Here is a 22,040-nt window from a genome sequence, read left to right as displayed (position 1 = left end):
AATTTTGAATTTTGGACAAATACATGATTAGTTTAGACAGGATTCCATTGTTCATGCATTATAAATCTGCAAACTTTAATGATCACTCAATTGGGTTTTTAGTGTTTTGGCTGCTTTCAAATTTTGGTGGCAGCCGGGCAGCAAGAGAAATTGAAAGTGGAGCAATGTAAAGTTTATTTGAGGAACAATGGATTGAGATTGACGGGCAATAAACCCACGCTTATTCAGCGTATAAAGGAGCATTTAGAGTAATTTCAACTTTTTTCGTGAACTAATAATTTCACTTAAGACCTATAACACTTGGATTTTCCTTTGTTTTAATCTTTTGATACTTTTCAGAATCTCAAATGGTGGTGGAGAGAGAAGGTACCCAATCTCTAGCTTTGTACTGGACTGTAAAGGTACAAATTTGATTCATTAATTTACTAGATTTACGGGTCTGAAAAAAATGTCAGTTCATTGTAACACTCTTTGGTTGATTTGCTTATAATGCATTAGAATGCACACACCTCTTCCAGCCTTCCTCCCTGATACTAGTATAGTGTAGTTCTAGTAACCCTACTTTTATTTTGTGTTTGTACTCATTACCCTGATACGTACCGATTAAATGCAGGTGACGCTTGCACAGGTGACGTTGTTATGATTGAACAGAATGTTTACAAAATGTAAGCTATTGGTCTCTGACTCTATGTTTATGTGCTGAAAATATAAGTTCGATGAAACTGGCATTTATCCTCCAATATCTGTCAAAGAATACTAATTCTGTCAATAGATTATTTGATTTACAAATGTAACAATGACAACAAATACTTTAGATTTGCTAGTATCACTGTGCTCTTTTCTCAAAGTTGTTTGCAACCGTTGAGTGTTTTGTTCTTACCTTATTTCTACATCATTAATTAGGTTTAACATAGCAGCTTGTAGTGAAAGTGGTCCCCCATGTGGCAAAAGGATTGTTGCTGGCCGCATTGTGAAAGAAAGCTATGGAGCAGCCAAGCAACAACATACATTTACAGTGAGTCATAAGCCCTATATAATTTGGACTTGGGAGTTTAATGGAAAGCCATTAATCATAGAAAATCTATGACTATTCTTGGACTGTTATGTCTTAAAACTGTTCAGTTATCTGGGTTTATGCATTAGGGTAATGATATTTCTTGATTTTGCGGTATGATCATTTCAAGCAAATTTGATGGATGGAATTTCTCTAGTTGGTTCACCTACAATTGAGATAAATTTTCTAGGAGTAAATTTTGAACAGGCAGATGCTGTATTTTAAATTCCATCAAAATAATTCTTGTGATTAAAGTGCTGTTTTTGGCTAATCTTTCAGATAGAGGTACTTTGGAGCAAAGGGGAGAAGCCACTCCCTCCACTTCGTCCTCTCCTAATTAAAGGTCGAAACCTTTATCGTCTGAAGACCTTGAGACAGGTTTGCACAGAGCTGAAGTTTCTTCTTCCTATTATCTGTTGATCCTTAAATATTAACCCAGCTTTGCCCATACCGTCACTGTCAGAGATGGGAAGACTAAGGGAAGAGACACAAGGTTTTGATGGAGAAGCACTCAAGGGGTTTTATTGCAAGGTCTAATAGAGAAATACGGATCCATGGAAAGGAAAAGAGGAAATTGCTGGAAGCAAATAGGTATAATTTCACATAAAAATGAAGTAACTTATCCATGTTATTTTAAGATATACATGCTTATGTTTGTTCTTCAGGATGTCCATGAATCAGGATCCAAAAAGTTACCAGTCTCAAAGGAATTTAATTGCTACCGAAAAAGTGAAGATTCTGTTTCAACAACAAAGATTGTGTTTCAAAAACAACCCCCCTTACAAAGGGACTCTAATAAAACGAAGAGTGGACCTCAGCAGCTATCAATTCAACCTCAGCATTCTGCTGATTCCAAAAATGCAGCAGAAATTCAACTTCAACTAAAGTTGCTTTCAGAATTGCCAGAACAGAAGTTGGCAGTAATACAGAATAATTGCCAGACACAAGTTCCTCAGAATCCTGTTGTTAAGCTTAGCGGCATTAGGGAAGCTCCGATTAATAGACAGCGATTGAAAAGCATTAACCAGCATCATCCAACAAGTCCACCTCAGGAACAAAGCTACATGAACCAAGAGCTCTGCCCATATTATCCTAAAGGAAGATGCTATTTTGATGACAACTGCTAATTCTTGCATGAACAGAGAGACAAAGGTGATCAAAGACGCGAGTACAGGTGGCATCATGGACAGCCTAGACAGTTTCAAAGGCGTGGAAACTGAATATGCAAAAACATATAGATCGGTTACAATGTTGAATACATTGATTTTTGCTCATTGTATGCGTTTTGTTCTGTTTGGTCCATCCCATTGCAGGACTCTAGAGATTGAGCCCAGTGGCAATCAGTTTTCGTGTGAACATGACTGCCTGTTTCAACAAAAGAATTGATATCAAGATTTTTTTGTTAAATTTCTAAATTTTGTAAAATAAAAATATTTAAATTCAAAAGCTTTATGCCTTTATTTATGGTAACTAAAATTAATCTTTATTCTCCTTTTATTTTGTTGTTGGCCAGATATAAATAGAGAGAAGGCAAGTGATAATACAATTACAAGAAGAGAAAGTCCAAATACTAAAAGCATAAGGAATATACGGAGCCTGTATCCATCGTGCAAGAACAAGAAAACAACAAAATTCTAAAAAATGGTAGAAGTTGATAACATTATAATTGAAGGGAACACGTCAAATGACAAATAATTAATACTAATCCTTTATATGCTTCTTGACTTTGACTCTGCCTCTTCCTCCCTGTTGTAATTTGCCTCACAAGCTTCATCAGTTGAAATTTTTAGTCATTCGGGTGCATCTCTTTACAAGATTCTATTATTGTATAAGTTTGATTAATAGTTATTCGAAGGATATTTTTTTTTTCTTCTGATGTCATGATTCATGGGCATGTTTTGATCATGATGAACTTGCTTGACTGGACCGTGAGCTTTGAGTATGTGAAGTGCTATATTGGATCATCATGGTCTTATGATTTTGGTAGATGTGAAGCATTATTTAGCTGTTATCATGTGCTAGTGTTTGTGTATGTATGTCTCTTAGAGAGTATATGTATAACTGAATCATTGACAGATAGTGCTTAAGTGGTACTTTATGTTTACGGTATGTTTCTTGACGGTATGACAAGAACACTGAACACGATATTTCTAATATAATTTTAAACAAGTGTTGTGAGTTACAGAGTGATCTTGAAAACTTTTTTTTTCTTTTTTTTTTTTGGGGGTAGGCAGTGTTGGCATATGATTTGTTCGCTTCAATGCCATATGTTCTTTACTCATTATAAGGAAGTATCACCTATAACAGGATATTCTTGCTCTATCTAAATGTTGCTTTAAGTTTCTTGAATTGAATTATTCAGATTTATGCATGCAGTATATAGCATCTAGGATTGATTTACTTGAGAAGTTGATTAATGTCCACGTTTCCAGGTTCAAATGGCAGCCGAACCTGTTAACTTGAATGCATTCCAAGAATTGGCAAGGCTGGCCCTTCCAAAAATGTATTATGATTTCTACGCTGGAGGAGTAGAAAATCAGTACACCCTGAAAGAGAATATGGAAGCATTTCATGGAATTACGCAAGTCAAATTAGTTTCAATGAGCAATCTTAGAAATAGATTCAGAACTTTCAAACGACCTTTTATAATATCTCCCAGGTTTTGGCCAAGAATTCTTGTCGATGTCTGCAGGATAGATATATCGACTAGTACACTTGATTACAAAATCTCGGCTTCCATTATCATTGCTCCAACGGGTTTGCATAAGCTTGCAAACCCTGAAGGTCTTATTCCTTTAAGTTGTTCATCATTAAGATTTTGTCCAAATTCTAACATTAACTGTTTGTATATATTCCAGGAGAGGTAGCCACAGCCAGAGCAGCAGCTTCATGTAACACCATAATGGTTTTATCCTTCACATCTAGCTGCTCCATAGAGGAGGTTGCCGCCAGCTGCAATGCTGTTCGCTTCTATCAATTATAAGCAGTTGGCTTGTCTTGAGTGCTTTTTTATTTTTTTCCCCCACTAGCAAACTGCTTTTTTTTTTTTTGAGCAACAACGATTTTCTTCTTTCTCGTAATGTTGCTTAAAGGGTTTTTGTGAATAGGCATACAAGAAACGAGATATGGCAGCTACTTTAGTGCAGAGAGCCGAAAGGAATGGTTTTATGGCTCTTGTCCTAACTGCTGATACTCCAAGACTTGACAGAAGGGAGGCAGATATAAAGAACAAGTGAATTATCATCTCTTTTATCTTTGGTTCTAGATATTCCAAGTACTACCACATATAACTGAATTTAAATTTTGGTTAAAAAAACAAAAAATTTAGGATGGTGATATGACACAAATCTTTTTATTGTGACATCATAAGAAATATATAGTGCCCTCTACCTTTATTTGGGCACAGTAAACAACGTCTTTTGAATCTCACTCAACAACTTCTGCAGAATGATTGCACAGCAGTTGAAGAACTTGGAAGGCCTCTTATCAACCAAAGTCACCTCTGTGAGTGTAACAGTTTTCATTTATTTATTTATTGATTTTTTTGGTTCTTAGCCTGTATTTACTTTTGCTGCTTGTTTAAACTCATAGACTATATCTATAATCCTTTAGATTAACTTAAATGATTACACTTTTTGTAGGATACAGGTTCAAATTTAGAAGCTTATGCCAAGGAGACCATGGATCCTTCTTTAAGTTGGAAGGTAGAGATCAATGAAGTCTTCCTTTCACCTTTTATATGCTTCAACAGTATCTCTCAGCTTAAAATTTGCTCAGGCTGTTTCTTTCCCTTGCTTGGAAAATATATCAAGAAAAAAGAAGTGTCTATTATTCAGCTACTTAGAACAAATAGATCATGGATATTATTTTGCTTGGTTAGTGATCTTAATACTCTTTCTAAAGTTTGAGTCTGAAGATTATCACATGCTTCTGCAGGATATAGAATGGCTAAGATCTATTACAAACTTACCAATTTTGATCAAGGGGGTACTTACTCGTGAAGATGGTATGATCAAAGCTCCATTTGATGATATAAGTATCTCTTTGTTTTGTTTTTCCATGTAACTTCAGACTAAAAAAGGGATTCTCGTCCACTTCTACACAGTCAGTCTTTAAGCCAGAGGTTCATTTATGCGGGGATTGTTAGTGGAATTAGAGGTTTAGAATTAAAATTTGTAGAATTGGAGATGCCAGTCAACCAAATGAAAATATTCTTGTTAAATCTCCTCATCATTATATATCTGTTTTATGAATTTCATCACATTTTTTCTGCGCACATAATTGAAGATTCTTGTTAATTGCTTGGTCTCTAAAATTTTCAGCAATAAAAGCTGTGGAAGTAGGCGTTGCTGGGATTATTGTCTCCAATCACGGAGCTCGACAGTTAGATTATACTCCTGCCACTATCTCTGCTCTGGAAGAGGTGACTATAAATTTCACTTGAAAAATAGGTTTGCACAGAATTAATTATTCTGTCATTGAGATTGTTCTTTTATAGAGATTTACAGCACACATAAAACCATTAAATCAGGAAACTAAATCATTGATTTAAGGAAAGAATAGTTTCTAGGTAGATTTTCCTAAAATACATAGATTTGCACCTAAATAGCTATGTTACAGCTAATGACTAATTTACAGCTAATATATAATTACAGCACATATTTTTTTCTAATTTTCTAACACTCCCCCTCAAGCTGGTTTGAAGATATCCTCCATAGCCAGCTTGCCAACTAGAAAATTGAACTGTTTTGTGTGTAGTCCTTTGGTAAAGACATCAGCCACTTGTTCTCCAGTAGGAATGTGCTCCATATGAACCAATCCATTATCTATCTTCTCCTTGATGAAATGCTTGTCAATCTCCACATGTTTTGTTCGGTCATGAAGGACTAGATTGTGTGCTATTGAGATTGCTGCCTTGTTGTCACAGTACAACTTCATAGGAGATGATTGTGTCGCTTTTAACTCTTCCAACAGCCTCCTAATCCACATGATCTCACAAATACCATGGGCTACAGCTCTAAATTCAGCCTCAGCACTACTCCTAGCTACCACATTCTGTTTCTTGCTTCTCCATGTAACCAAATTACCACCTACAAATGAACAGTATCCAGAAGTGGATCTTCGGTCTACTATGCTTCCAGCCCAATCTGCGTCTGTGTAGGCTTCAATCTGCAAGTGTCCTTGTGGCTTAAACAGAAGTCCTTTGCCCGGTGTCCCTTTTAGATACTTTAAAATTCTGTAGACAGCTTCAAAGTGTGCCGGTCCTGGGGCATGCATAAATTGGCTAACCATACTAACAGAGAAGGATATATCTGGGCGTGTATGGGATAGATAAATCAATCTCCCAACAAGTCTCTGATAATGCTCCCTATTCTTCACATTCTCAGCTTCTGCAGGTTGCAGTTTCACATTAGGTTCTATAGGGGTTTCAGCATGTTTACACCCTAGCATACCTGTCTCGTTTAACAAGTCGATAACATACTTCTTCTGATTTACAGAAATGCCTTCTCTAGATCTAGCAAACTCCATCCCAAGAAAGTATTTTAATGCCCCGAGATCTTTAATCTCAAACTCCTCAGCCAGTTTCTTTGTTAACTTTGCTAGCTCATCACAATCATCCCCAGTTAACACGATATCATCCACGTATACTATCAAGATAGCTATTTTACCATCATTTGAATGCTTGTAAAACATTGTATGATCAGCTTGACTTTGAATATATGCATAGCGCTTAATCACCTTGCCAAAGCGCTCAAACCAAGCTCTTGGTGACTGTTTAAGTCCATACAAGGACTTCTTCAATCTGCACACTCTCTCATTTCCACACCTTTCTTCAAAGCCTGGTGGGGAACTCATATATACCTCCTCCTTAAGGTCTCCATTAAGGAAAGCATTTTTAACGTCCAATTGGTGTAAGGGCCAATTAGAGTTAACAGCAAGAGACAACAGGACCCTAATTGAGTTGATTTTAGCTACCGGAGCAAAGGTCTCTTGGTAATCTATCCCATAGGTTTGAGTAAAACCTTTTGCAACAAGACGGGCTTTGTATCTCTCGACACTCCCATCTGCCTTACTCTTGATAGTAAACACCCATTTGCACCCCACAACCTTTTTTCCATTCGGTAATTCTACCATCTCCCAAGTATCATTCTTCTTCAAGGCATTCATCTCTTCAAACACAGCCAACCTCCAATTTGGATCACCAAGTGCTTCTTGAATATTTCTAGGCACAACAAGTTTTGAAATGTTTGTAGTGAAAGCTCTATAATTGTCAGAAAGGTTTTGATAGGAAATATATTTGGCAATAGGATGTTTGGTACAGGTTCGGGTTCCTTTTCTAAGGGCAATGGGGAGGTCAAGATTAAGATTCTGTTCAAGAATAACAGGGGCTGGTTCTAAAATAGATTCAGGTGCAGAGTTCTCTTCCCTAGAATCTGATCGTAATGGTAAGTTTAAGTCAGTAATAGGAAAGGAAGAGGAAGGAACAGAAGAAGGATTACCTGAGGCATTTGGATGACCATTGCTTAGGGCTTCCGGTTGACCACGTGCTTGGATAATGGCCTGGTCTCTACCACCTCTAAGGACACCTTTCCTAGAATAAACCACAGGCTCAAGATTGTTTCTATTTTTTTTTATTCGTAGTATTTCTTTTTCTGTCAGACCAATGTCAGATTTGGTTTCTTTAAGCCTAGTTTCCAAGGTTTCTTTTTCAGAAAAGGTATCAACTAGTGTGCTAGGTAAGGGTTCAGCAATTTCCCAAAAATTTGGTTCAACTATCTTCTCCCCCTGAAGCAAATTTTTGGTAAAGTATAATGTATTTTCCATGAAAGAAACATCCATAGTGACAAAAAAACATTTTGTAAGGGGATTAAAGCATTTGTAACCCTTTTTATTGGGTGCATACCCTATAAAAACACATTTTTCGGCTCTTGGATCTAATTTAGACCTTAGCCTCTTTGGCGTGTGCACATATGCTGTGCAGCCAAATATTTTCAAAGGTAAGTCAGAATTGATTCTAGATTCTGGGAATACCTTTTTTAAGCAATCCAACGGGGTGATATATTGTAAAACTTTGGTAGGCATCCTGTTAATAAGATACGAAGCTGTCAGTATAGCATCACCCCATAGATACTTTGGAACATTCATATAAAATATCATGGCTCTAGCTACTTCTAACAAGTGCTTGTTCTTAAGCTCAGCAATGCCATTTTGTTCAGGTGTGTCGGAACAAGAGGATTGGTGTAAAATTCCTTGTTCATTTAAAAAAGTTTCCAAAACTTTATTAAAATACTCCGTTCCATTGTCAGATCTCAAAATATTAATTTTTGTTTGAAATTGAGTTTCAATCATCCTATAAAATTCTTTAAAAATCTGTTCTACATCAGATTTTTCTCTCATTAAGTAAACCCAACACAGACGTGTATGATCGTCAATAAAAGTCACAAACCATTTTTTTTCAGAAATTGTGGTCACTTTTGAAGGACCCCAAACATCACTGTGGAATAAATAAAACGGTCTTGAAGCATGATAAGGTTTTGGAATATAAGATTTTCTTTGACTTTTTGCCATTAAACAACTCTCACATTGAAATGATGAAGGATCAATCCCTTTAAATAGCATTGGAAATAAATGTTTTAAATAAGGAAAACTTGGGTGGCCAAACGACAATGCCAAACTATTATTTGATCACGAGTAGATAAAGAACTAATACTACTTAGCCCTTGAACTATTTTATTACTAAGAAATTTATCCTCGAAATAATAGAGACCATTAATCATCCTAGCACTGCCAATCGTCTTCCCCGAGCTCCGGTCCTGAAAAATGCAATAGGATTCATAGAAAATAACATAACAGTTAGAGTCTCTAGATAGTTTGCTAACTGACAATAGATTACAAGCAAGTTTAGGGACATAGAGAACAGATTTAAGATCTACTCTCTCAGAAAGTTTTATAAGGCTTTTTCCTACAATTGGTGAGAGATTACCATCGGCTATCCTAACCTTCTTATTTTCGGGACATGGTGAAAAAGTCTCAAACAAATGTAAGGAATTGGTCATATGGTCGGATGCTCCTGAATCTATTATCCATGGAGCAGATTTAAATTGACAAGATAGAGCATAGAATTTATTACCTGTATGTGCCACAGAAACACTAGGAACATTGGGTACCGAATTAAATTTTAACAGTGCAAGAAGATGCTCCATCTGCTCTTTGGTGAAGGGGCTGGTCTCAACCTCATTGGCAGTAGGGTTGGCTCGGCCAGCTTTCCCTTTCCAATTTGCAGGTTTCCCATGAATTTTCCAGCAGGTCTCACGGGTATGGCGAGGCTTATGACAAAAATCACACCAAACTTGTTGTTTTTCATCAGATTTGCGTTGCAAAATAGGAGCCTTGCTTCCAGTCATGGAGACCAGGGCAGAACCTTCAGCAACCCCAGTTCCCTTCTTGCCAAGCATCACATTCCTCCGACTCTCCTCTCTTCTGACCTCTGAAAAAACGTCACCAATTGAAGGTAGGGGCTGTCTTCCAATAATTCTCCCCCTCACCTCATCAAACTCGACATTCAGTCCAGCCAAAAACTTAAAAATGCGGCCATCCTCTACAGTCTTTTTGTGATGTTGAGCATCCTCGGGAGATTTCCACTCATAGGTGTTGAAAAGGTCAAGGTCTTGCCAAATCCGCTTTAAGGAATTAAAATATTTTGTGACATTGTGCTCCCCTTGTCGCATCTCTCCGAGTTTGAGGATCAACTCAAAAATCTGTGATTGATTTCCGAGATCAGAATACATCTGATTTACATTCTCCCAAAGCTCTTGTGCCGTTGGATAGCACATATAATTAGAGCTAATATCTTCTTCCATTGAATTCACAAGCCACGTCATCACCATGGAATTCTCGGCATCCCATGTAACATAGGCCGGATCATCCACTGCAGGAGCCTTCTTTTCACCAGTCAAATAGCCCTTTTTTCCACGCCCTCTAATATACATCCTAACTGACTGAGACCATCTCAGAAAATTGTCACCATTCAAACGAATTGTGGTGATTTGTACAGAATGAGATTCTGAGGAGGTAGCACTGATTTTTGAAACATCCGTGCTACTAGGATTGTTCATAGAGGATTGAGGGACAGTACTGGAATTGGATGAAGAGTCTGACATGGTTTTAGGGTGCAGGGATCAAAAGTTTAGGGTGTAGGGATCAAAAGGAAGAAAAAAGGAATTCCGGCAAGATATTCTTCCTGCTCTGATACCAACTTGAAAAATAGGTTTGCACATAATTAATTATTCTGTCATTGAGATTGTTCTTTTATAGAGATTTACAGCACACATAAAACCATTAAATCAGGAAACTAAATCACTGATTTAAGGAAAGAATAATTTCTAGGTAGATTTTCCTAAAATACATAGATTTACACCTAAATAGCTATGTTACAGCTAATGACTAATTTACAGCTAATATATAATTACAGCACATATTTTTTCTAATTTTCTAACAATTTCACACCACTATTAGTATTCTAATCTGCAGATAATATGAGCTAGATTTGTCTACAGATCTAAACTTCACTTTTATAAGTACATAAACAATCGTGAGAATCTTATTAATTAAAAATATATGTCAGTTTATTTTGATTTTAGTTGATTAGTAGAATGCATTCCAAATTTTTTTTTAAGACTGTAATCCAAACTGACAACTGTGCTACTGCAATTGAATTTAACTTGAAAGGTTGAGAAATATCATATGAGGATTACATAATTCTCCTAATTATTGCTCTGAGTTTTAAGCTAAATGCATATGAAGAAACCTTAGGAAACAGAACATGCAACTGTCAGGTGCTGGCAGTGCTAGTGCATTTGGTTTTTACTAGTTTTCTGACATGTAGACGTTTTCACTTGCTGAGTCCATGTACTAATGATGGAGATCTTGTAATAATACATTTTTCAATCAAACCAGCTTGATGTAGAAATGACTGGCATTTTGCAGTAAGATATGTTATGCGTCTGGGTTATACTCTAGATTTTAACAAGGAAATCGTAACCAATACAGTTTGTACTTGTCAACCTGAGCTTGCAGGTGGTTGATGCCGTTAAACGAAGAGATCCGATTCTTGTGGATGGGGGAGTGCGGCGAGGAACAGATGTTTTCAAGGCATTGGCCCTCGGTGCACAAGCTGTACTTGTAAGCTTTACGCAACTATACCCTTAATTTTTTGAATTTCAATCGACAAAAAAGTTATATGTTGAGATTCTGGAGCCACCTTTCTTCTCCCTGTTGTTAGCAGTTGATACCAGGATAATAAAAGTAACATAGAGAAACTTATTTCAGCTGCAACTTCTTAATACAACTACTTTTATTGTTAGAGCATAACTCTATTGTTCGGGCCGCCCTTGCTTACATAGATGTATGTAATATGTTACTCCAGATCGAAAGGCCTGTAATCCATGGCCTGGCTGCAAAAGGGGAATATGGGGTGAGACGCGTCATTGAAATGCTAAGGATGAGTTTGAGCTGACCATGGCCCGAACAGGTTGTCCTACCGTAAAACATATTAGAAGGAACCATGTGAGAGCTGATTGTGAGAGACTCCATTCAATGCTGTAAAAATATTTTTCTGTTCCAGAATATTCTAATGTATGGATGAATCAAACCATAAGCAATAATTTAAACTAACTAAAATTTTAAGTATTTTCACGGTTTATACGTTATAGAATGCTTTTGTTGATTTATTTTCTGATCCTGTTACTGTATGCACTAAATGGTCACACCATGCAGGACAAATTTGCAAAAGGCCACGGACCAAAGCGCCTAATATGCCAAATGCATCAAAGTGAAATTCTAAAATTTTGCCTCATTGTTACAGTCTCTATTGGTGCTTCACGTCTTCAAATCCTTCTCCCATATTCAAAACTAAGTGAGCATCATAAAAAAATGAAGGTTAGTGGAGCCCTTCATTTAACATTTGTATATCATTCAGTGCAATACAAAAGAGGCCACAGAGATCTGAGAAACATTGATTACTGAATAAGATGAAAATGAAAGGACCCATCAGTTGCTACATTAAAATAAACTGTATCCAAGACCAAGCAAGATCAGTTGGGTATATCGAACAAAGATAAAAGGTAACAACAGCATATCATTCACCCTCATGGGCTTCAACCTTCTACCTTCACTGTGCAAGACACACAAACGAGCGACAAAAATATACCCAGTTCCAGAAGCCAAGTGACAGAGCAAAGGGTGATGAATGTCATTGAGTTTCTGGACATCCTACAACTCCTCCCAACTGGCTTCAATCAGCTCTGCCCTCATCCAGCAACTGGAAACCTTGAATGATCCATTTTCTTTTTCCTTGTATGGCTTTAATAAAGGGAGAGCTTCCCTGTCATTAATTGTACCAGCAAAGATTCACCATTCGAAGATATCAAGGGTGGAAAAGGTGAGGATCGGGTGTCAAAATTCCTGCATTGCCTGTTTTCAAAGGAACATTAAACTACATATACAAATTCATTTCTTATACAATATGACGCCTTTTGACAAGAACTCAAGAACAAAAGGTATCCTGACCTTCATTTAAAGCAGACAATGTCATACTATTCAAGGTTTGTCAATAGCCCATCCAAAGCATCTTATCATTTCCTTTTGCACCCTCTCTGACTTCAATGCAGTCTCCATTTTTGCTTTGAAACTTGAATTGCACTCTGATTAGTACCTCAAGATTGAAGGACGATACGGTAAAGGAGTTGAAACTGTAAAATGCAAAAGAGAAAATAGCTATAAGAATAAGTTTTAAGCTTGGTTAATTAGTACCAAAGACATACCCATTTACTTCATCACATTTTCTCTCTGATTCAAAAGGAAAGTTTCAGCCTCAGGCACCACTTCCAATGCTTCTGAGTAAGTGCTCTGCTCTACTATCCATTAGCTAATGTGCCTGGCAGTCAATCCTGCATACAAGAATGTTTTCCGCTTTCCAATTGAGAAATCAAGATCCAGAATGAGTAGATAGCAGTTGCAGAGGATGACTTACCACGTAATTGATCTTTGGGGCATGAAGATGTAACATTTCAGTCATCTCTTGTATGCTTCTCATACCATTCTTGTGAAAAATGAACTCAATAAGATGAAATTGTCTAGGTTTGTCATCCACAGCATTAGACTTACAGCCTTATTTAGACTGAAAAAATAGGGTAACAACTGATCAAGAAAACAAAAAATTGCGAGCTAATGGACATTGTCACACCTTAATATTTTCCAATGGTATACATATCTTTCACAATACATTTTGCAAGTATGACCATTCCCTGTAGCCTGAAAAGAAAAGGAAACATTTAGCATGAGATAACTTTGAATTAAGAATAAGCGGTGACAATAAGATAGAAGAATACAAAATCATGATAAGCTGTACAATGAACATGTAATTTAGAAACCTAATTCCGATTTGATTCTACAAATAAAACTATAAAAAATGCGGAGAAGAGATTACCTGTGCATCTGTAGAATATTAATCATGAGAAATATAAGTGGACGTGAGAGATATTTCCCCTCTCTGCCGTTCCCTCTTTATAACGTTCTTCCAGCTTAGGGCATGAAAAAATCTTCAAGTCCAGCAACTGAGGAAGGTAGTCATCAGGCAGTGTCTCCAATTTCGGGCAGAATCCGATTGTCAAGGAACAAAGACGTGGCATGAGTCTATCATGTGGCCACGTACTCGTTGTAACACTATACTTCCACTCTTTCCATCCTTTCATTTTCTGAAATTCAAGAGATTTCAACCTGGGAAAAGCAACAAATGGTTTGCTAGGCTTGCTTTCTTCTATGCCCGAAGACCTACTTCGATCTGTTCCCAAAACTTTACCTTCATCTTTCCTCAAAAGTCTACTTTCATCTATTCCCAAAAATTCATTACCCACTTTTTCCAGCCTCCTCATATTCCTTACAGTAAGTGATTCAAGAGATGGCAATTCTCCCAAACGAGGCAATTGCTCCAAGTTAATGCAACGATCTAATGACATCGACCTCAACTTAGCTAATGACATTATGAAAATGGAGGATAGCGTGTTTCCTCTATGGTAAAATATCTCCAATCTCTCTAGATTTGGAGGTACTTGTAAACCTTCAAGAGCATCCTCATCATCCTTATTCGTACTCCCCTTTTCCCGATCCTTTTCCAAGCTTAGATACAAAGCAAGGAGATTTTCCTTTTTCCCAAGTTCTGCTTTGTTAATCTCATCCTTACTCACATTTCCCAGCTTTTTAATTTTAAGGGATCCTCGAAGATGGTTCAAGCTTTTCAGACATTCAAGTTTACATGCTTTATCATCATCACTTCCAACACTGACAATGAATTCATTTAAGGTCCGAAGACAAGTCAATCTTTCAATTCCTTTTGGCATGTAACTCAGTGAAGTCCCATCATTTACCAAATGCCACAAGTTGATCAACTGCCCCATCCTTTGAGGCAACCTTTTTAGACTGATGCACCAACTGAGCTCCATGGTTTCTAAATTATACAAGTCACACAGCGACTCAGGCAGTTCTGCTATTTTGCTATTCCTAGACAAGTTAAGGTACCTCAAGTGTAACAATTTTCTTATTCCTCTTGGAACTCGCTTAATGACATTATAAAAACCATTATCCTGGTTACTCAAATCTAACGACCTCAAACATGTCAAATTATCAAATAATGCAGATAGATTTATGCCAGTCATAAAACCCTCTCCGCGCTCAACCACAAGGCTGCGTAATCTTTTTCTATTATAAACTGAAGTAGGGAACTTGCGCTCTGTTTCAAACTTTATCATTAAATGCTTAATATTTTCATTAGACTCTAATGGACACATTTCAAAACCATTGACCTCTAGATTGAAACATTCATTTATTGTAAGAAACTGAGCAAAATCATGAACTATATTGTGCATCTTGCACCTTATTATTCTACCATCAAACTCATTTTTTTGAAAATCATGGAGTAAAGAGCGTGATGCTAAGCTTTCAAAGAACTCCTCTCCAATTAACTCCATATCATCTCTTCCCTCTACCTTAAGGTAACCCTGAGCCATCCATAATTTGATCAATCTATCTTTCTCTATCTCATAGTTTTTTGGAAAGATGGCGCAATACAAGAAGCATTTTCTCAATGCGGAGGGCAAATCATAATAGCTCAATAATAGAGGCAAAAAATGCTCTTTATCTGCTAGTTTAAGTTCCCATATCTTGCTCTTCAAGACATTTAACCACTCTCCAATGTTTCGTTTAAAACGCAAGTGGCTTCCTATAACCTTTACAGCAAGAGGCAAGTTTTTGCACTTACGTATAACTTGTCTACCAATGTGTTCCAGTTCTTGAAACTCCTCATCACTTCTCCTCCAGTAAAATGCTACTAGACAGAACAAAGACCAAGAAGCCTCCTCAGACAGTGTCCCTAGTGAGATCATCCTGGTGTTTCCCATCTTATTTACGACATTCGCCTCGCCTGTAGTCACCAAAATTCTACTTCCCTCAGAACCCGATTTAAGAGAGTACATCAATTGTTGCCAATAATTGAAATATCTACTCCTCACATCATCCAAGACAAGAAGAAACCTGTTTCCTTGAATATAATGACTTATTTGTTGCAACACAGTATCTATTTCAACTAGATCCGATGATACACCATCTTTAAGAGATTCAAGAATTGCTCTGGCAATCCTAATCTCAGGATAAGACGCAGACACCCAAATCCTTTTGCTGAAATGGGTTTTGACAGCATCAATGTCAAAGACTTGCCGAGAGAGAGTTGTTTTTCCGGAACCGTCCATCCCTACGATAGAAATAATAGGGAGGGTCGTTTGTTTTTCACTACTCTCACACAACAGTAAGTTGAGTAGTCTATTCTTTTCCCCATCTCTCACAATAACCTGTGATGAATCAACAACAGAGATCATAGGTCGTTCTTGTTCTATGTCTCCTGTATCTGCAGGGTCACTACTCTTCAACCCAGACCCATCTAGTGTTTGACTCAGATTCTTTAACTTCAAAGCTACGTCACGACGCAGAAATAGAAGCCGACAAGTTAACAGATAGGAGCGTACCTTTCTGGTACGCATGGAAGCATTCCAGATAGCAGTGTTCAGCTCATCCAACTCGTCGTCAATGTCGAAGAACATCTTCTTAAGTTCGACTAAGCGACCTCCCACACCGTTGACCCCCACTTGTCCGACTTCTTCATCGTCAAGCACGGCTCGAATGTCCTGGAACTTGTTGGTCAGTTCTTGGATCTTCGCCTTTTCTTCATCGATGATCTTTCTGCGGACTGAAGCCAACTGATCCAAGGCTTTGGAGAACATATTGAACGGTGGTAGTATAACTGATGAATAATGATGATTCAAGAGAGATGAGCAAAAATTGGATTATTTGTTGTGCTTTTCGAATAATTCTGCACCCATTTACCATATAATTTTTTATTACGAAAGTGTACTCTTGTTATCTCGTGTTTATTTTATGGAATGGGGGTGAAAAGTGTGAATTTTTTTTATTTCAGTATTTACTTCACTTATTTAACGAGGAATTGGGTATCTTATTTTATAGGTTCCACTTATTTTTAGAGTGGAGAGTGGAAGTGGGACTTCCATTGGGGGAGGTGGGAGTGGGAATTCTCACTCCCACCTCTTCCTTTTCTACTTTTTTTTAATTTTAATTTAATTTAATATTTTATAATTAATAAAATAAAATAAATAATATTATTATATTTAATTAAATAATAATTTATATTGACTCTAAGTTAAAATTATTTTAAAATAATAATATTATATTAATAGAGAATTAATAAATATAATATTATTGTATTTATTTTAAAAATAATAGTACTATATTTATTTAATATTAATAATAATAAATAATTTATTCTAAGAAAATATTAATTTTGTACTAAATAATATTATATTATTATTTTATATAATAATAAATTTAATGTAATTATATTTAAATTTAATATAATTATATTAAATAAAATAAAATAACGTTTCATTTTATATTAGAATTAAAATTAATAAAAAAATGTGATGTTCATAATTAAGAATATTAATAATTATTATAAATTTACAAATATAATAAAATAAATATTTATTCATTAAATATATTTTTTATTAGCTTTGTAATTAAAAATTATAATTCTTTAAATAAGGATAAAATTATAATTTGAAACTATTTACTCCCAATCCAAGACAAAGTAAACACATAAATTGGATTCTGATCTCTATTCCATACTTCCATTTCAGTGTAAGTAAACAACCTACTCACACTTCCACTCCACACTCCCAGGATTCTCATTCCTCAGAATTCCCACTTCAATCCAAAAAATAAACGCTACCTTAAATTACTATTATAGCCCAACATTATATCTTTAAGCGTCTCTCTCTTTCCAAGATATATTGATAAATAGAAAGACTTTTACTTCCGTTTATAGGTAGGGGACCGGTCAGGGGGAGGGATGGGAACTGGGAAGGGACTCTAACTTCTCAGTATATTTTTTATATTCTACTTTTTTATCATCTCCAGCAGAATTATTCGAGGAGATCATCGCTTCTTCTCTAAAAAATAACAAAGAATCGCCAAAGGTTCTCCATTCTGAATAATGAATTTTTTTTTTTAAACTTAATTTAATTATATTAAAATAAAAAATTTATTTACACCTTACATTAATATTAATCTATTAAAAAAGTTATACTACAAAATATAAAATATCAAAATAATTATCTGCATCAATCTTCATAAACCTATAATAAAAAGAAAAAAATTTATATCTATAATGAAATAAATGAACTAATGATCGTGAATGTCTGCAGTGGAGTGCTGGGTGGCTGGCTACTTTAGAAATTAGATTTTACAAATTTACTTTAGCTTTTGTTTTATTAAATAAAAGTTTAAAACAAAAATTATGGGCTAAGGCCTGATCGAAGCTAATTTAAGATTATAATTATTTAATTACACATGAAAGTTTCATAGTATATTTATATAAATATTTTGATATTTATTATTTTTTTAATATTTAATATTTTATAATTTAGATTTTATTATTTACTCATCAATAATTCTAAAAAATAAAAATAAAATTAAAAATTAAAATGAGAAAATGAGGAGAGGATGAGATTCGACTTCATCCTCTTCTTTGAATAAGTAATTGAGTAAAAAATTGTCTCATTTCTTTACCGAATAAAAAACTGAGTATAAAATTATCCTTATGCCCTCTTTGAATAGAAAAAATTCCCTACGGCCCTCGTCCTTTTGGAGATTTCTGCCATTCGTTCTTTCTTTAACCTAAATTAATTTTTTGTATTCCGTTCAAAAAAACAAGAATCCATGCACGTTCATTGACATAAAAATTTTGAGTTTTAATTGAGATCAAGTTTATCTTTATATTTCTATACATGATTTCTAGTGTTTCATGATTGGTTTGAGAATTTCAGTTTTGAGGGAAAAAAAAAAAAAAGCCATTGCAACAAGTCAACAATAGAGGATAGAAAAATTAAAAAAGAAAGAAGAGAGATAAAGATCGCTAACTGGATTAATACATATTTAATAAGGGTATATTAGGTATATAAATAAGTTTAGTGAGTAAAAAATAAAATTTAAAATTTTAATAATGAATTTATTTAAACATATAAATATATTGAGTATTGGTAAGTTCAAATTGACTCACTCATTATCTTATTGTTTATAGAGGATGGATATTTGGAGAAAATTTAACAAATCTGCGATGAATGTAAGCTGAGCCCAAGTTTACCGTATTTATGCAGCTACTAACTACTACGGCACTACCCTTCACCTTTTCCTCTTCTACATTGCATGGAAAAGAGACGATCAAGGGGAATACTTTTGGTGTGTTTACTTCTTGGATTGAAGAATCGGATCATTAACTGCACTTAATTCACAAAATAAGAGTGAGAATCAAAATGAGAATTATGGAGCTGAGAATGGGAGACTGATCGAGTTTCAATTCTACCCCCATTAATATATAATATTCCCCAAATGCCTTTTTTTAGATGATATATATATATATATAAAAGCAAATCCCATTAGCCTAAACTACTCGTACGAATCTCCATACAGCCGAACACCATTGCAGGCACACCTTACTGTTGCTGCCAAAAATCAACCACCATCTTTGTCATTGTTGGTCTGTTGACTATGGAGCAACAACTGGTTACCGGCTTCATCTTTGTTTGGGCCATCTTGTTTTCATCTCTGTTTGATCCGTCTCGATTTCGTCTCCGTTTCATCTCTGATAGCCACAATTCCGATCTAATGATGACGATGGTTTGTTGTTGTTGATGATGAGATTGATGACTTATTGATGATGGTGGTGATGATGATGATAAAAAGTATCATAATTAATTACTATTGTAACATTAATAATAATAGTAATATTGTTATTAACAGCAACAACGATAATAATGATAAATATAAAATAATAATTAAGATAATAATTAATTAAATTTTTTTTAGTGATTCGTAATAATCTAACTCATTTCGATTCCGATTCTTTCAATTTAAATAAACAATTTATTCTTATTTTAATTGCTTATTCTAATTTCAGCTTATTCCAATTCTAATTCATTCCACTTTCATCTCATTTTGATTCTTATTTAGTAAATGCATCATTTATATAGTAATGTTAAGACTGATTTATTGCATATATACCAAACAAATCATTAAGACCTAATCCTAGTCAAAGACTAATTAACGAACTTTAAGAACCACACGAACACCAAGAAAATCAAAAGAAGTAACAAAGATTTGAAGACCCATAGAGCGTTTATCAATATGAGAGAACAAGTCACAGAGGGAATCTTTGTAGTGCTTTCCTAATTGGTTTAAAGAGAAAATCATTTTTCTAAAATGATAGATATCCGAAATTTTTTATCTCGAATAACTATCCTAAATTATATAATATTTATTAACTGATTGATAATTTTTTATAAGATTCAAGTAAATTAATTATATTATTCCACCAATCAATTAATAAACAACATGTCATTTGAGATAGCTATTTGGACTAAAAAATTTGAGATATGTAGCACTACTCTTTTCTAATAGTAACCACCTTCCATACATGCCACACATGTCCAAATTAATCCTCTTCCAAATAGTATACAATTTAATCGGACGGATGATATCTGTTGACCGTCCTATTCATCTGATTTTATCTCAACCGATGTATCATACTCCTGAAATCAATTTATCAGATCAATTTAATTATCTAAAATGGCATGTCGTACGTGTCTTGTTTTCCAGATTTGATCTTCATTTTTCAATAAATGAGGAATAGGCAAACAGCCCTCTTTTTCTAATTTTTTTATATATAGAGGAAGGATTATTAGATGAAATAATGAGATATTAAATTGGTTATTTATTAATTTGTGAGATATATATCGTGAATTGGTTGGAAATACGATTAGACTTCAATAGTTCAATTTTGAATAACATATATGTTTTTTCTCTTTTGAATGAATATGAGTATCGTTGTTTTTTATTTTAATGAAATATTTTGAAAACCAACAAATAATATCCTAAAAAATATATCAAGTATTTTTTTCATTGTTGTTGTAAGGATTGATCATACTCATGCGAATTTTTATTGTAATCTATATTGTTGCATATGAAGAATCATATTTATCAATGAGAGATTACTAATTTCCCCCTATTATAATCAATATATATCATTTGCCCCCTTACTATTTTTATAATAGCCAATAACCCTCTTGATAATATAAGTTTATCATATTACTCTTATTGAGAGTAATAATATAGGTACAAACTCTTATATAAATTTATTTTGTTTAAATTGATGTGACATAATAAAATTAGTTGGATTAAATATCTCTTAGTCCACATGATTTATTTTTATTATTTTATATTTTGATTCAACTAATGAATTAATGACAAATCAGTTTGTACAAGAATTTGCAGCCATATCATCACTCTATTTTCAAATAAACTTTTATCATATTTATTATAAAATTAAATAAATGACATGAATGAAAATTAAAATAATAATTAAGTATTAAAAATTAGAAATATATATTTTGATGTGAAAAAATTAATAATAAAATATTTTTTCTTGTACTTTTTTATTTTATAAACATTTCTTATAATAAATATATAAGAAAATTATTATAAAATGATTAAAAATTATTATAAGAAAACTTGAATGATAAATAAAAAATTATTAGAAAATAAATAATAAAATATTTTTTGTAATTTTTACATTTAATTTTAAAATATTGTAAAATATTTATTTTAAGAAAATGTTTACAAAATAAAAAAAGTACATAAAAATTTTACTATTAATTTTTTTGTTTACATCAAAACGTATATTTCTTTTTTTTAATCCTTCATTTTTTTATTTAGTTTCTATTCATATGATTTATTTAATTTATAATAAATATAAATAAAATGTATTTGAAAATATGGGTAATATTATAGATTTATTCTGTCAAGAGGGTTATTAGTTATCATAAAAACAACAAGGGGTAAATGGTATATATTGATTACAAGATGGGGAAATTGGCAATCTCCCTTTATTAGTTTACAATTTAGTCAATATATTCTTTCCCCAAATAAAATCATACAAATGATATTTTTTTCATCATATCAATCAATTATGTTTCATATTATCACAATACTTTAATAATAACATTTATCAAATGTAAAATTCAATGCAATCTCAAGAGTATCATCAAAATACTCTTCAAATTTTACTCTTTAAATGTCTATATGTTTATTTATGTGGTAAATAGAAGAGTGAAAAAAAATAAATTATTTTCCAAAAGACTCTTTAAATAAGACAAACTAATATTATTTTAGTTAAATCTTTCTCTTCGTCAAATTTTACCTTTCATTTTATTACTCCAGCTGATCAAATTTTTGTTACTAAGTAATTTTGTGTTGATTTTAAATGCCACGGTCGCCGTCATTGTTGTCATTATTATGATGATGATGATGA

The 22,040-nt window shown here is 34.0% G+C and overlaps 3 protein-coding genes, 1 long non-coding RNA gene and 1 pseudogene across 14 annotated transcripts in view; 2 read left to right on the top strand and 3 right to left on the bottom strand.

Annotated features, from left to right (window-relative positions):
* Nucleotides 1–22,040, top strand: part of LOC102611411 (zinc finger CCCH domain-containing protein 62-like) — a 116,978-nt gene that overhangs the window by 699 nt on the left and 94,239 nt on the right. The window contains exons 3-7 of one of the 7 annotated variants that reach the window (XM_052444541.1): nucleotides 134–248; nucleotides 340–401; nucleotides 614–665; nucleotides 904–1,015; nucleotides 1,334–1,432. The exons of 1 other annotated variant lie outside the window; for it this stretch is intronic. In XM_052444541.1, coding sequence (XP_052300501.1) covers nucleotides 134–248; nucleotides 340–401; nucleotides 614–665; nucleotides 904–1,015; nucleotides 1,334–1,432 — 440 coding nt within the window. The remainder of the gene's footprint in view (nucleotides 1–133; nucleotides 249–339; nucleotides 402–613; nucleotides 666–903; nucleotides 1,016–1,333; nucleotides 1,433–22,040) is intronic. 5 more of the 7 variants (XM_052444543.1, XM_052444544.1, XM_052444545.1 and 2 more) reach the window with 5 other exon arrangements.
* LOC102611117 (peroxisomal (S)-2-hydroxyacid oxidase GLO4-like) lies at nucleotides 2,715–11,741 on the top strand (annotated as a pseudogene).
* LOC127903769 (uncharacterized) lies at nucleotides 5,503–10,554 on the bottom strand. Its single transcript, XR_008056532.1, has 2 exons — nucleotides 10,473–10,554; nucleotides 5,503–5,655 (listed from the first exon to the last, which is right to left on the bottom strand). It is a non-coding gene; the product is annotated as an uncharacterized LOC127903769 (long non-coding RNA).
* Nucleotides 8,745–10,230, bottom strand: LOC127903767 (uncharacterized). Its single transcript, XM_052444564.1, has 2 exons — nucleotides 9,186–10,230; nucleotides 8,745–8,868 (listed from the first exon to the last, which is right to left on the bottom strand). The coding sequence occupies exons 1-2, from the start codon at nucleotides 10,213–10,215 to the stop codon at nucleotides 8,834–8,836; spliced, it is 1,065 nt and encodes a 354-aa protein (XP_052300524.1). The 5' UTR covers nucleotides 10,216–10,230; the 3' UTR covers nucleotides 8,745–8,833.
* On the bottom strand, nucleotides 12,058–16,498 carry LOC102610627 (putative disease resistance protein RGA3). Of its 5 annotated transcripts, none has more exons than XM_025097713.2 (6): nucleotides 13,542–16,498; nucleotides 13,299–13,366; nucleotides 13,086–13,232; nucleotides 12,877–13,002; nucleotides 12,623–12,804; nucleotides 12,058–12,526 (listed from the first exon to the last, which is right to left on the bottom strand). In XM_025097713.2, the coding sequence occupies exon 1, from the start codon at nucleotides 16,381–16,383 to the stop codon at nucleotides 13,564–13,566; it is 2,820 nt and encodes a 939-aa protein (XP_024953481.2). In that variant the 5' UTR covers nucleotides 16,384–16,498; the 3' UTR covers nucleotides 12,058–12,526; nucleotides 12,623–12,804; nucleotides 12,877–13,002; nucleotides 13,086–13,232; nucleotides 13,299–13,366; nucleotides 13,542–13,563. The 5 variants fall into 5 exon arrangements, with proteins under 5 accessions (XP_024953481.2, XP_024953489.2, XP_052300493.1 ...); XM_025097721.2 differs by having other exon boundaries at nucleotides 13,086–13,188; XM_052444533.1 differs by having other exon boundaries at nucleotides 13,086–13,154.

The sequence above is a fragment of the Citrus sinensis genome, chromosome 7, assembly GCF_022201045.2.
Source record: "Citrus sinensis cultivar Valencia sweet orange chromosome 7, DVS_A1.0, whole genome shotgun sequence".
NCBI lineage: Eukaryota > Viridiplantae > Streptophyta > Magnoliopsida > Sapindales > Rutaceae > Citrus > Citrus sinensis.
Note: the sequence above shows the minus strand (reverse complement) of the source record. Positions and strands in the feature narration are given on the sequence as shown.